The following is a 14,564-nucleotide window of genomic DNA, read 5'->3' on the forward strand; positions in this document are numbered from 1 at the left end:
CAGGAAAGAAGTGTGCAGGTGGTAGCTGCTCCCTCACCCTCAAACCCTCCCTCCTACATCAGAAACACACAGAATAACGCAAGTGGCTGTCGGATTTGAATTTCATTTTAAATACAGCACCTTATAAACATCCAGTTTTTCCCTGACCCTTTAATCTTCCAGTCAGGTTGACTGCACGTTACTGGGAGCCACAGTCACACAGGTGCCAGCTGGACCAGTAACATGGCACCAGTCCTGCTCACAGCATTACACTACCGGTGGTGCCAGCAGGGCCCGTCCCCATGTGATCAGAGTGGTGTGTTTGCACGGCTAGGACCCACTGGGCTGGTGAGGTCATCAGGGACCTGTCACAGCAGTGTGCATTCATGCAGGTTTAATCATAAACACTGCGACTGTATATGAATCACAGTAATATTATACAGTATGTCAGCTGGTATTAGTCACAACATACCAATTTGACATATGTGCGAAGGAGTTATAGAGTAAGATATTATAGATATATAGAGATTCTTGTATAGAAACTAATTTAGATTATAATAAAATAATTTTAATAGTTATTTTTCTTTAACAGTGACTAGATGCATCAAATTCCAAATGCTAGACATTATTATTCTTATGATGATGATGGTGATGAAGATGATGATGGTGATGATGGGATATGTGCAGTGGAAGGAGACAGTGATCAGGTTGAACCAGGGGGTCGCAGTGTTGTCTTCCTTATCCCAGGTCAGGTCCGGGCACCGGAAGCTGCACAGGAGGGAGAGAGGGAGCCCGCGTCAAGCCCCGACTGATAGACAGATTCACACCGGATGTTCAATGCTTTGATTTCAAAATAAAACACCTTTTGGTCCATACCCAACTATGGACTAAATTGAACTATCGAAGGTGTTGTGTCTTTGTTGTACAATTTTAACAGTAATGTGTGATATTACAAATAAAAACGATGAATAGAAACTTATTTCAACCGATGCACTAGTATAAAAAGTGGGACAAAAAAATAATAATATTGAACATATTAATAAAGTGAACATATGAGGGGAAAAGACAAGTTAAATGTTAGTTTCAGTTGCTATAAGTTGAAATAGTTTTGTTGATGGACGTTTTCATTTTAAATTAGTTTTTCTAACTTTGTCTTGAAAGGGCACAAAGGGGGCTGCTAGAATCAAATTAAAATAAAAACAAATTAAATCTAAATGTAAAGTGAAATCCAACAACGATCCAACTAAAATGTAAAAAAGTAAAGTTGTTAACAAGTCAAAGGAAACGCAGAGGAAGTGAGTGTCTCTAACTTTTATTGTGAAGGCGGTGTGCAGGCGCTCGACGCGGGTGTAAAATGTCTCAGTGGGAGGAAACTGTGGAACATCGCGGAGCCGGAGGAGCGAGAGCAGCGACCAACACTCATCTGACCCGCTGCTCTGTGGCTCTGGACGCGGCCACACGGCGACTACACGGAGCGGGTTGTGGTGAACCACCGCGGGGCTGAACTCACACTCAACCTCCGCCCGGCGCGACACTTGGAAGTTTAAACTTCGCCTCAAACTTTTCGGCTTTCCCACTCCTCGCTCCCGGGGACTCGTTAAGTCGCCCGAGAGGTCGGCCTGCAAACCGCCGCGTCCGCCCCGCATGCTCCCGCCCGCTTCCCGCTTGTTGTCTCCGTAACGACCAGGTGAGCCGAGCCGTGCGGGTTAGTTCCACCCGGCGGACCTGCGCAGGTAACGGGTGTTCGCTTACCTGCACACGGTGACCCACCGGATCTCCTCCACCACCACCACCGCTCTACCTCCAGCCGCAGCCGGAGAGCACAGCACCGGGGAGCAGCGCAGCACCGGGACGCTCATGGATCTAGCAGGAGGGAGCGAGAGCCGGCGGAGGGAAGGCGGCAGGAACCCCGCGGCGCCTCGCAGGAGAAAACCACCGGTGGATCCGATGTTCGCCGCTGTTTTCATCTACCTCCAAGGTTGGTGACAAACTACCGCACTCCGCTCCCACACATCACACACACACACACACACACACACATTGGCGCTTGTTTCTGTTGGTGTGATGCCTTTTAAACTAGACAAAAAAGCCGCTTTAAAACAACAGACAGACCCGACATTGACCTCCACGCTTTTCCAAAGGGCTGTGGTGAAGTCGGTGGCCGCCTGATGTGAGAGAGCAGCGGCTCGAACACCCGAGCCAAAGTTGGGTCTTGTTACAGCTCCACATCAAAATCGTAAAGTTCACACTTTAGGGATTTAAAGTACATTTTGTTTCGGGGTCAATGGAGGAAGGGGGGGTGCTCCCCAACTCCCCATCCACACCTCCCCCTCCCCCATTAGCCCCAGTTGGTGGTGGTGGTGGTGGTGGGGAGGGAGGGGGGGTGTAACAACAACAACTGTATGTTTGAGGGGGTCTGTCCTCAAAATGGCAGATTATTTCAACCCTAACGTTGAATGAAGTTTCACCGGAAAAAGGGAGAATCGAAGGACTCGATATCAAAGGAGCATCCACAGCCCGGCACTGTTTTGCACTGTACTAACAACACGCGTGTTTGCGTGTTCCTCCACTTAAACATGTGATGAGGAGCAGAGGGATGGCAGCTCTCCATCTATCTCCGATGGCAGCCATTGCTCTGTCATTATCATGCATTCCCAGGGGAATCCACTCCCCATCCCCACACAACACATTGGATACGCCATTTCTGATTATCATATTCATAACTCTGTCTGCACGTCTGAGCTGCCTCCCCGAGCCCCTGCTTTGTGCGCCCTCCTGGGTACCATTCATGTGCACGGAACGGAGAGCTGGGCTGTGCCTCTGCCTGCACTGTTGTTGCCCAGAAGGAGGAAAAAAAGCAATAGACAAATGAAGATGACGCGATGCTGCCCCCCCCCCCCCCCCCTTACAATGTCAAGGCCTCCCTAAAGTTCATAACCCCAGCTGCAGGGTGAGAGGAGAAGCCAGGGAGAAGACATGGTTCCCTAGTTTTTGTGTAAGGAATGCTCCTATCCTGCCAAGGATCGGGCTCATTAACTCACCGCTCATCATGTCAAAACTCACTCACTTTTATCTGATCTCCGCATGTGGACTGAGACGCAGGCAACGCAGATTGTGTTTGCCTGTGCCTTCAACACGGCCATGACAGTCAAAGTGGCTGAAGAATTCCTTTAAGTTGAAGTGTGTCTGCTGACCCCCCCCCCCACCCCCACCCACCTCCAGTCTCCTCATGGTGCCCACTTAGGGATGAATGTGTCCTCTGTGTGCAGGCGGCAGGGGAGACGCAGGCTGCTGTGGGTTTGTGTTTATTGGATGCATGAATCGAGGCCAGCCGGGTTATCACAGCAGCTTCACGTTTTAGGCGGCTTTCGAAATGTCCTCTATATGCATTTTGAAATATGTGAAAGCACTGCAAAGGCCAGAAATGGCGGCGAACGAGGCCCAATTTTTATTGTGGCTTTGTACCCACATGAAGCTGTCCGCACCAAACACGCCGTGTTTCTGGAGGGGTTTTCTCATCTGCATGATCCGGGCGCTGTGGTGACATATTTACCCAGATTTTTTTATTTTTAGTTTACAGCAATCACTTTGTTTTTCTCACCCACTCTTCACATGTCTGGATCTGGTTTCTATTTGTATCTCACCAGCAGCGAGCTATGAAGCAGCTCTCGGATCACATGGAAACCACGTATGGCGTTGATGTCCATAATTTTAATGCAGCATCTCTCTCATCCGCCCACTCATAGCTCCCACCCCTTCCTCATTCATTTCCCCATCTTCTTCATCAAGGACGATTCCTGATTCCAGGAGTATTTATGTAAAGAAATATTATTTTGTGGAGGTACTCGGATAGACGTAAAAATGTTAAACACACTCACTCACACTTGCCTCTTCCCAGACTCTTTAATCCTTCATCATGCAGCTGAAGATCTGCATTTCACGACCCCTTGTGCGTGAAGATTTGGGATACCCCCCCCCGTGATGATTCAAAGATGTGTAGTCAAATTTCTTCCCCAGTAAATCCAGACTCAAATGACCTCAGGAATCGTCTCTCTGTCTTCATCCAACAAAGGAAACTGTAGTATTGGATATGGTAACAGATATGTTCTTCTATCAACAAATGGAAGGTATTATATGCCCAGAAGTAGGTGTGCTGGTTCCGCTTGCTTCTATTAGGAGATCCATGAAGCTAATCTGTAGCATTTGTTCCGTATCAGCTCGGGATCTTGAGTGCGGCTCTAAACAGAAACCATCAGAGCTTTTTTGCAGGATGTTTTGTCGGCATGCCCACCTGCCGCTGCTTTATTTTAAAATCCATATGCTCGGCTCCTATTAACCCCGCTGTGCCTGCAGGCTGTTTGGATGCTCCATGGTTCAGATTCTCTGAATTATTGGATTCAGAGGAGAGGAAACAATAAAGGAATAAACTGATTCTGTTATTGTCAGGCTCATGTAGTGTTTTACGGTCCTGTGTTGGACAATAATCTTTGAAATAAAAAAGCATCATTGGTATATATTTTAAATATGTCTGATATATATCTGAGTGGATTAGAATACAGAGCACAGCTTCAGATTGGTATCTTTCACGCATGGCTATTGAGGCAGTAAACCACTTTAAGTTATTCATACATTCAACAGTATCATATGACAAGACAATTTAAAACATTATCAAAAATCCTCATAAAGTAACTTATTGTTTTCTGATCTGGTCCTTTTTGTCTGTTTTTTTTTCATCCCCTCAACCAATTGATTCTGACATCTTGTCTTGTTTATTTCCCTGAAGTGCTGCAGGGTTCATGTATCATATGAACATCTTTACGTCCCAGTCCAACAGCCCTGTAACACTCTCTTTTTTTGGGGGGGGTCTTTTATCGCACTTTGTCAATCTAATATTAGCTTTTTAAGGCTTTGATTAGTATCCATTTCTCTGCTGATTATTTTCTAAATCAGCCAGTTAATTGTTGGGTCTATAAAAAGCCAGACAACACTGAAAATTGCCCATTACATATATAATATTTACTACTTTACTAGCATCTCTTTGAGAACATGGGAGAAAACTTTCAACATTTTTACTTAAAAAAAATACTTTGAATATAATATTGAAATTGCATATTAATTTTCTTTTGATGGTTTAATCGGCTCGTCATTGCAGGTTGAGGTGTGATCCTATTATGTTGGTAGGTTATGAGTGTCTGTTGTCTCAATGAAATGTTTAGGGAAACTAAATTGAACGAATCAAATTTATTTTACAAAGTGGTTTTACATTATCAATTTATTATTTACATATGTGTTAAAGGTGTGGTAATGTACCTCAAAACAATCGAGCATTGCTTTAAACAGTTTGATTAATCTTTATGTTAAATAAGCAGTATATATGTGTATATGTATATATATATGTATATATATATGTATGTATGTATGTATATATATATATATATATGTGTATATATATATATATATGTATATATATATATATGTGTGTATATATGTATGTATATATATGTATATATGTATACATATATGTGTATATATATGTATATATATACATATATATATATATATATATATATATATGTATGTATATATATGTATATATGTATACATATATGTGTATATATATATATGTATATACATATATATATACATACATACATACATATATATGTATATATGTATATGTGTATATGTATATATATGTATATGTATGTATATGTATGTGTGTGTACAGATGAAACTGTACTGACAACATTGTTACTTAGTAAATTCCAACATGTCCTTTATTTTTTCCCTCATTATTTATTGAGTCAGTAATAAGCGATGTGAGCAGAATAACCAGCTGGACCAGTTTACAGATTGAGCTTTCATCTCACCAGATACTGTTTCTGAAAAACATCATGATTAATATCTTGATGTTGATCCATTCCTGATTTGTTCTGTTATATCGGATTAGCTTACATCATACAGTTTTGGTTAGTTTCTGTCTTTTGCTGTATGAACCCTCGTATCTGTAGCTCTGTAGAAGACAATAGTGTTGTGCTGTAACTCTGGAGGCTGTTATATGAGGCAGAGATGTCGGTTATTATAATTAACCCGGGCAGGTTCAAGGACAGCTAAAGCTAGCTGTGCTCAAAGAGCTGAGCGTGACAACAAAACAAAGCACTGAGCTGAAAAGAGGCTGATAAATGGAGCAAAATAAGAAGATCTGGTTCTCTGTTTGTTTGTTCACATAGGAAAGTTGGACTGGTAGCACAGGTTGTGAGACTGGGGGAGGATTTCTCAAGGTCTCCCATGGCTCTTGTTTCTGATCATTTATCAGACAATGTTTACTCAGGTTTTAGGCGAAGCCTTTTGAACTTGAGAGTCATCTTTCTCAGCCGGTTGGTATGTGCCGTTTGCTGCCGCTCCATTAAACAGGGCTCTACTCCCATGGGAGGATCTTCTTGCATTCTCTCAGAAATTGCAATCATGGCCGAGCGGCATCTTAGATTTGGGGTTCCCGTAGTTTCTAATGATGCACCCCCATCCTCTCAGTTCACTGACCTCCAGCAAGTGTGCAACTTTTAAAAGATTTTGGTGGAGGAAAGGAGACTAAGTGCACGGTCACACATACGCGAATGTGATGCAAATATTGCGGGTCCAAGTTGAACTCCACGCAAAGCCACGCTGTGATTTGCCTCGCCACAGGAAGCAAATGTCCTAATGTCTAATGTCTTCGCTTTCACATATTGGAAGTGAGCGGAAAGTGAAGATTTGCAATTGAAATATTTGCATTTGTGTGACCGGGCCCTACGGAGGAGCCGGAAGTGAAGATTGCAAATGTGCCTAAATTGGAAACCAACATTTTCACAATGGTCACAATACTATAATGTTTGACTGTGGCAAATAGTTTTAAGATTGCGTCCACAACCGTTTCCACAGGACATGCAGCAGGCGAGAGGGAATAAAGGTTAAATGGACAGGAAATTAAAAAAAAAAAGCATTCTCCCTCTTGTCTTTCTCTAATTGTCCTCACTGGACTTTTTCTCATGACTGAAATAAATATGGTGAGTCACAGGGAAAATACTTAATTCACTTAGCCTTGTCTTATTTTTAGTTTCTTTCCAGTGTGTCTAAAAATGTGTTGATTAGGATCGTTTTCGAAGGTATGGATCCGTGGTTGCCAAAAACATCTCTCCCCTCACCCCGGGGGAGAGATTTATGAAGGAGAGAAGGATATGACAGCTTATAAGATTTTCTGTCGGTTAATATTTTCCAAGCCCTGACATTAAATACTTGGTGTGTGACTGTACAAGGCGTACCTGCTGATTTGTGCAGGAAGACTGAATTTCCCCGATGAAATAACCACAGTTCACAGTAAGCACTGCTCCCGTGGCCCCTGTTGGCTTCATGTGCAGCCAAATAAACAAAGGCCTGTGAGAGTGGAGCTACCCGCTTTAGATGATGATTACTGCACCTAATGACCCATGTACTTGAGCTGCAGTGTGTGTGTATGTGTGTGTGATGGACTGCATGCGTGTTGGCTCATGTGTTGGTGGTTGTGCTTGGCTCTGCTGTTGGACCCTGTGGTTGTGATTGAAGTCAGTCCTTGTAGATCTCCGTCTCTCTTTCCTGTCCTAGTTGGTGTGTTGGGCCTCGTGGTTGCCAGTCTCGTCTGGAAGGATCTCTGTTGTTTATTGATTTGGTGCCTGCCTGCACAGCTCTGTCTCCTGTCTGGAGGGCTGGTAGGGGGTGGGGGTGGTTAGCCTCTACCCCAACCCGCCATTGCTGCTGACTTTGTTGTGTTGCCCTCATCAAAGTTATTCATTTTCATTCTGTGGCGTTTCCAATTACTTGTTGTCATGCTCCAGTGAGATACTACGCCAGAGGAGCTTCGGTCCTCAAATTATCGTCTTAGTAACGCAAAACACAAATGATCTTAACCTAAACATTTATTTTTTAGATGAATATCTTAAAATGGCTAATATTCCAAATAGTGGTAAATATTGCTGGCCAACTTGTCAATCAACATAAAGTTAATCGGCAACGATTTTCATGATCAAATAATTGTTTGTTATTTTGTAAGAAAAACAGCCAACCAGTTTCTGGTTCCTACTTCTTGAAAAGAGAGAATTTGAAACCTTCCATTGTTGCTCATGATCACACATCATCTAGACTCATGGTCCGACAAAGTACGGCATGTCTCCTTAAGGTATGAGAGGTTACAACGGATATTTCTCACTATTTTCTAACGTTTTATTGACGAAACAAATTATGAATTAGCTGGGAATTGTTCAGCAGGTTAATTGATAATGAAAAATTTTTTTGCTGCCCTGGTGGTGAGATTTTAGCAAGATCCATTAAAATGTCTTATTGTGTAAAACAATGTTTTCAAAGCTTGTTAATTTTCTTTAATAATAATATTTTGTTTTTACTGATTATAATCTGGGCCTGGTCTTACTTCAGTGAAAGGTAATAGTGGGTAATGTTGATCAAATCTTTATTTTGCTTTTTATATAATTTCACGTAGCGATACTGACATATAATGGTGTCCATAAAATGTACATAGCCTCCAATGTAAGTTTTGTGATCCAGTAAATTTCCCCTAATGTGTAAAATATGTATATATTCAATAATAAGATGTGGAGTTGAATAACGAATAAATAAAAAAATCCTGTAACTTCAGTGTAACTATTAAACCGTCCTCAGTGATTTAAAAACCAACATAGAGTTGGAGTAGAGATAAAAGAAAGCTATAATCTAATAAATCTAATGCATAGAACTAACTTTCCTTGTTCAGTTGCCCTGATCCTTTTTTTAATGTGACATGTTTATTCTCTTATCTGACGCAGCCTCTGACATCTGCTGACCGTCTTCAACCATAACCCTGTCTCTATCTCCTGTAGCCGGATCACTTATCAGCTATTAGTGATAACCTGTGGTTTCATGTTCACTTTTAAAATGATGAATACAGATGGTTTTACTAGCTTGACACTGTGTAGATATCACCCTCTCCGACGGTTGTAAATCCAGATGACACCGCTCCTCCTGCAGGGCAGGTGTGAGGCCCTGGTGAGGGCGAATATAAAACCCCCCGTTTGGTTCCCGGCGTCAGTGCCAAAGCATGTGCGCCGTTGCCACCGCATTCAAATGCATCTGATGGAAACGTGCAAGAATGCCTAATTTGGCTTGGGCCCGGTTTTTTAAAGGGGAGGAGGGTAGAGAGGAGAAAGGCGTCTGGCATGCCGTTGCATAATCCCAACAGCCATTAACTCTTTGTGTGCCGGGGGCGAATGAACTCATCATCGCAACGGGCCACAGGCAGAGTGACACCAGGCAGCTCTCAATCAGCGCCTGGCTCCTCCCAGCCACACCAGCAGATTTGAACGGGCTGAAAAGGCCACTGGTGTTCAATGAGAAGGGCCTTCGCCTCTGTTTGATCTGCAGATGAATGGGGTCAGCTGGCTACAACTGACCCCGCAGTGGGCCCAGTTGTTGTTTGGGGAGAATATATTTTCTTTGAGTAGTTTAAATGTTCTCCTATCTGTGCTGATTTACTGTATTATCCAGTTTACTTGCTCTTTGTTGTGTTTGGCGCTGCTCCTCATTATGCTGTGTTCTGTCTCTCTCTCTCTCTCTCTCTCTCTCTCGCTATGGGTTGAAGCAGAGCTCAAAGGCCACATAAGGGCCAGATCTGTCTCCATGGCAGCATGTGCAGTGTTAACCTCCTGTTCCTGCTACCTGACTATACCTGCACAGCCGGGGTTTACAGTGTGCGATGGAAGCAGCGAGATGTATAAGTGAAGCCGGCGACTTTATCTTGGCGCACAGCGCCTGTGACTGCTTTCAGAGCTCCTTTTGAATCCTCGCTCATACATTTTGAATGTGAACCAAGTGCCACAGTGCCGCTCGTGTTCTCCCGCAGGAGCACTTTTCAGCTGTTCTCACAAAGGAAGAATTTGCAGTAGTTCTTAACAGGGTTTTCTGTGAAATTGTACCTTAAAGAAATGAACAGATCAAGGAAACACACAGAATGAATTCACGATATATTGCATTTGCTGGTTTCTTTGTTTATCTAGCAAGCAGCCATAAGAATGTGTTTGTTTAATGCGACGGAGTGCGTCTGTGCAAGCTTAAGACAGAGCCTTGTGTCATCTGTAAAAGGAAAAACCCTCCTTGGCTTCTGCACATCTTTAAGTGGAGAAGCTTCTTCTCGTATGTACTTTTTTAAAATATCCCTAACCAGTGTTTCTCTAACCTCAATATTATTGATTTATGTTTGCTGACTAACCTCCTGTATTCTCATTTGTTGTATTTTCATTTTGCACAAAAAAATATTTTCTTTAATTGACATGGAATAGTTTCCTCTCAGCAGCTGCTCTTGACTTTGGTCATCATCGTTTAGTGGCCTCTTTAAATTTATGCAAATAAAATATGAATAACATAGTTTAGACCTAGATTTCGTGATATGGCAGTGTTTCCCATTAACTATATAGACTGTAGCAGCCTGCCATATTTTAATTTGTCTTGCCACAGTTTCATATTTTACACTTCACATAATAACTTCTGAAACTTGGTGTTTTGCTCAGTTTATTTCCTTGTAGAGCGATTTGCCTCATGTTCACTGTCTCTGCAGGCTCACGCTGTCGTCCATAAAGATTTTACCGTCACACAGACAGTCAGACTTCCTCGTTTCATCTGCAGCTGTGTACGCACCCGCGACTGGCACTCACTGCAGTTTTCTTGCACATTAACATCTCTCTCACTTTGTGCGCCTGTCACAGAGTCTGAGTCAATTCAGTGGGAAACACAGGGTATCGCTTTGTAAATTTCTCTTTTTTATTATATTTAATGTCCCTTTTACGTCTCTAATGTCTCTAACAGTGAAGCCGGTCGTTCAGTAGATTTATTTAATGGCTACATAATCACCCTGGGAAACCTCTGCTGACCCGACGTCTGTTACGGCGTTAGTACATTAAGGCGGTTGTTCTGAATTAGTAGAACCACAGCAGAGAGGGAAGCTCATTACACGGCCCGGCGTAATTATTTTCTGTGGTTTTAATTATGTTAAACAATCTCGCCATCCTCTCCAGCTTCATCTGCTTCCCTCCGTGTTGCTGCTGCACTCGCACTATGTTTCACCCTCCGCTTGCTCCTTTTCACTTTGTTTCGTTCCAGTTTCACAAACTATGCCAACTACCGAATCCCTTTAAACCCCGTCCTCCTTTCTGCTGTCCTCTATCTGAACCTCCCCCTGTGTCTGCTTTAAGCCAGACTGCAGTGTTTTTTCTATCACTTCTGACAGTTGGATGGCACAGCAGGCAGAATAACCAAGTAGGTTCTCTGCATGAAGAGGTTTTGGTGAAACGGCACCTCTTTGCTCGGTGTTTGGGAAACAACACTGTGTATAGAGTGGCAGCTGGAATGGGGTCACATCGGTGTTCTATTCTATCTGTGAAGTTGGGTTTGTATCGAAATGCATTGTATTTCTGCCTTATACTCTGTTCTGACATGAAGGAGTCTGGTTCTTCACTCAGTATCAGGGTCGTGGATTATGTCCTCTGCCCATTTCTGACCAAAACGTCCCCAGAACATTTTTCAATCTCTATCCGCTGGGCGTCATATAGAGAGGAAAAACCTTGTCTGGTGGTTTGTGTGATGATTTGTTTTCACCAGTGCAACAAGAGGTCGCAGGTTAGTCCCGTAACATCTGCTACATGAAGGTGCTTCCTGTTTGTCCAGCATGACTCCCTCCATCCTTCCACCCTACTGTAGCTGGTATGTGGAAGGTTGATGTAAAGTATCTAGCCGCTTGTGGTGTTTAATTCAATCTCAGTTTAACAGTTTATTTGATGAAAACTACTCTCTGACTGCAACATTTTTTTTTTTTAAGAGTCTATTCTGGGTTTCCATGGAAGTTCATTAACTGACAGTCTACTGTTAAAGGATCTTCCACTGACTTGAGTGGCAAACTTGATCTTTTGTTTTTGTATTTATTGGATTTTTTCACACGGACATTAGAATAAATGATCAGCATAGGCTGAAAAACAAACAGTAAATGTACTTGGAAAGTTTTCCATCAAAAAATCACTTGTTGGAAATTATCTGAGCTGACTTGTAAGACTTGAATGCATCACCTGTATAATGTCTATGTCTGGAATCAATCCTGTTGAATACAAACTTAATTGTGCGTGAACAAGATCTGGAAAAACACTGTTCCCTATTTTACATTAGGGTGTCCCACAGTATTTATATAGTAAATGCGAATAAAATTCTAATATTGCTATGAACTATAACATAAGGCTTATGAAGCCTATTCGGCCTGCATTTATTCACCTCAAAAAGGAATTACATTGCCAGTTAATTTTCTTGATTACATATTATGACTACAACATAGCAGAAAACAGTTAAAAATACTTTTCTAACCTTTCTAATTTCACACTGTCCAAGATTACATTTAAAAAATATTTTGTTTTATTCAACCAACTGTCCAACGCCCAACAGTGTCTATTTTCTTTCATCTTTCTTTAAATTTGAGAATAAAATAAAAGTCTTTAAACATTAATATGGTATATCAAAATTATTGAATGATGATTAATTTGCTGCGGATCATTGAAATGAGCAATTGTGGCAGCTTTATGTTGCAGTTTTTTTTGTATTCTGTTAACCAGTTCTTTGTTGAAGATTCAACTGAAGATATTCACAGTAGTTCAGTCTTGTACTAGTGTAATAATACCTGCCAGTGTAAATAATTCCTGGCAGGTATTATTTTACATCGTCTGTGGGTGGAATGAAAAGTTAATTCCAGACATTGTTATCAGTGTCTGCTATTACCAGCCTCCGTCAACAATATCAGTATTTGCCCTCAGAAACCCCACATTGTTCAATCCCCACAGAGGACAAACATAATACACAGCACTACAATAGGCTGCTCTGTGCAGGTGCAGCCAGCTAACACAGCCTTGTTGATTTGGGAGCACAGGACAGTGCTTCCTGTACTTATTTGCTGAGGTGACCACAGATAGAAATGCCACTGTAGTGTCTGACCACTGACAATGGTCCCTGGCTCAGAGGAAGTGCAGGCAGAGGAAGTAGATGTTTTGTTGTGGTTCTTTCCTCCTGGCGTTGCGTCAGGGGAGGATCAGGGTCCCAACAGCATCCTCTGTTCCAGGTTAGAGTTTTCACCGCTGCTTTGTGTCCTCATCCAGGTTAGGACCCAGACAGATGTCCTGTCTTTCCTCACTCTGAACTGCGTGACAGGGGGTCTCAGCTCTGTGTGTGTGGTCAGAATGGAGGGCAAAGGCTGAGGTCTCCCTGAGGGTCTGGACAACAGCCGTGGCAGGAGTAGGCTGGCGGCTGTTTGGCTGTTGACTTCCTGTGGTGCAGATGGGGGGGGGGGGCCCTCGTGCTGCCGAACACACAGGGCTTTCACTGCCTCTGGAATCTGAAGAATATGTAAACGCAGACTGACGCCCCACAGGAAAGGCTGTTTTATGTGTGCGCATGTGTTGGTGTGTGACACACATGTGGCTCATGCACCTGTGGGCACATATCTGTCTGTGTTTTTAAAGCGAGTGATTCATTTGTCCTGGTGCGTGTCATCTTTGACAAACTGTGGAGGAAACCAAACAGAAAAAACGCATCTGATGCTTCTCTCTGTCTTTTCAAAAGAATACGCTCGGCCATTATTCAAAGAGTCTTGTATTTCTGCTCATTGCGTTTTTGCACCATGACTTCACCAGGGCTCTTTCATCTCTTGGTGGATGGTTTCCAGGCAGACGTCTTACTCTGCCTTTGTGCGCGCCCTCCTGTCCTGTCATTTTGGAGGAAGCGAAGAAAAGGTTGCAGTGAAAGGTACACCCCTGCCTTCCCCTGCAACCTCTCAGGTCCATCTTAAAATGAGGTCAGATGACACACGAGCCCTGGGTTCACCTCTGGCTTCCTCCCTCTTCTTTTATATTCCTCCCTCGTGTTCTTTGAACACGTCGATGGTGGAGAGCTTTTAGCAAAAGAACCCAACTCTCTGACTCTGGAAGAGCAAACGTTGTATACTCTGCTGTCCGCTTTCAGAGAAACACCATGTTTGAACTCTATGTAGGTTGAGTGACAGTCAAATATGCCTTGCTGCATTCTTTATGTGCAAACGTCAAATGGGGAGATGTGTGTGTCAGTTGTAACTGCAATGTTTCCCTTTGCATTTTGGATATTGTTCCAATGAAATGTCACAACCATGACTCACTAACAGTAGGGTTGGGTAATGTTCCTTTTTCTGATATCGATTCTAAATTGATGCTTTTTGTTGTTGTTTCGTTCCAGCGCCTAAACGTTGCCTGAACCGATTTCTTTCAGAAAGCCCAAACGAAGGTCAATGATGAGAACTTTTTTCATTGTTGAGGCCAAGTGGAAGTTGAAATATAACACATTAACTGTAACAGTATACTTAACTTAAATATACAAATATAGATAAGTGCAAAACTCCTAACAAATTTACAGAAATAAACATAAGTAAAACATAACCCAGCTAGAATAATTCAAAAATGCACATCCCTTTCAGTTTCCTCATCAATTGTCTCCCCACCGCCGGGGCTAGGTCCGCCCACACACTTTCA

The 14,564-nt window shown here is 42.7% G+C and overlaps 1 protein-coding gene across 2 annotated transcripts in view; it reads left to right on the forward strand.

The window, feature by feature from the left end:
- Positions 1-1,322: 1,322 nt before the first annotated feature.
- Positions 1,323-14,564, forward strand: part of ptk7b (protein tyrosine kinase 7b) — a 79,315-nt gene continuing 66,073 nt past the window's right edge. The window contains exon 1 of one of the 2 annotated variants that reach the window (XM_034608740.1): positions 1,323-1,957. In XM_034608740.1, coding sequence (XP_034464631.1) covers positions 1,837-1,957 — 121 coding nt within the window. In that variant the 5' untranslated portion in view covers positions 1,323-1,836. The remainder of the gene's footprint in view (positions 1,958-14,564) is intronic. The other variant, XM_034608741.1, reaches the window with a different exon arrangement.

The sequence above is a fragment of the Hippoglossus hippoglossus genome, chromosome 15, assembly GCF_009819705.1.
Source record: "Hippoglossus hippoglossus isolate fHipHip1 chromosome 15, fHipHip1.pri, whole genome shotgun sequence".
NCBI lineage: Eukaryota > Metazoa > Chordata > Actinopteri > Pleuronectiformes > Pleuronectidae > Hippoglossus > Hippoglossus hippoglossus.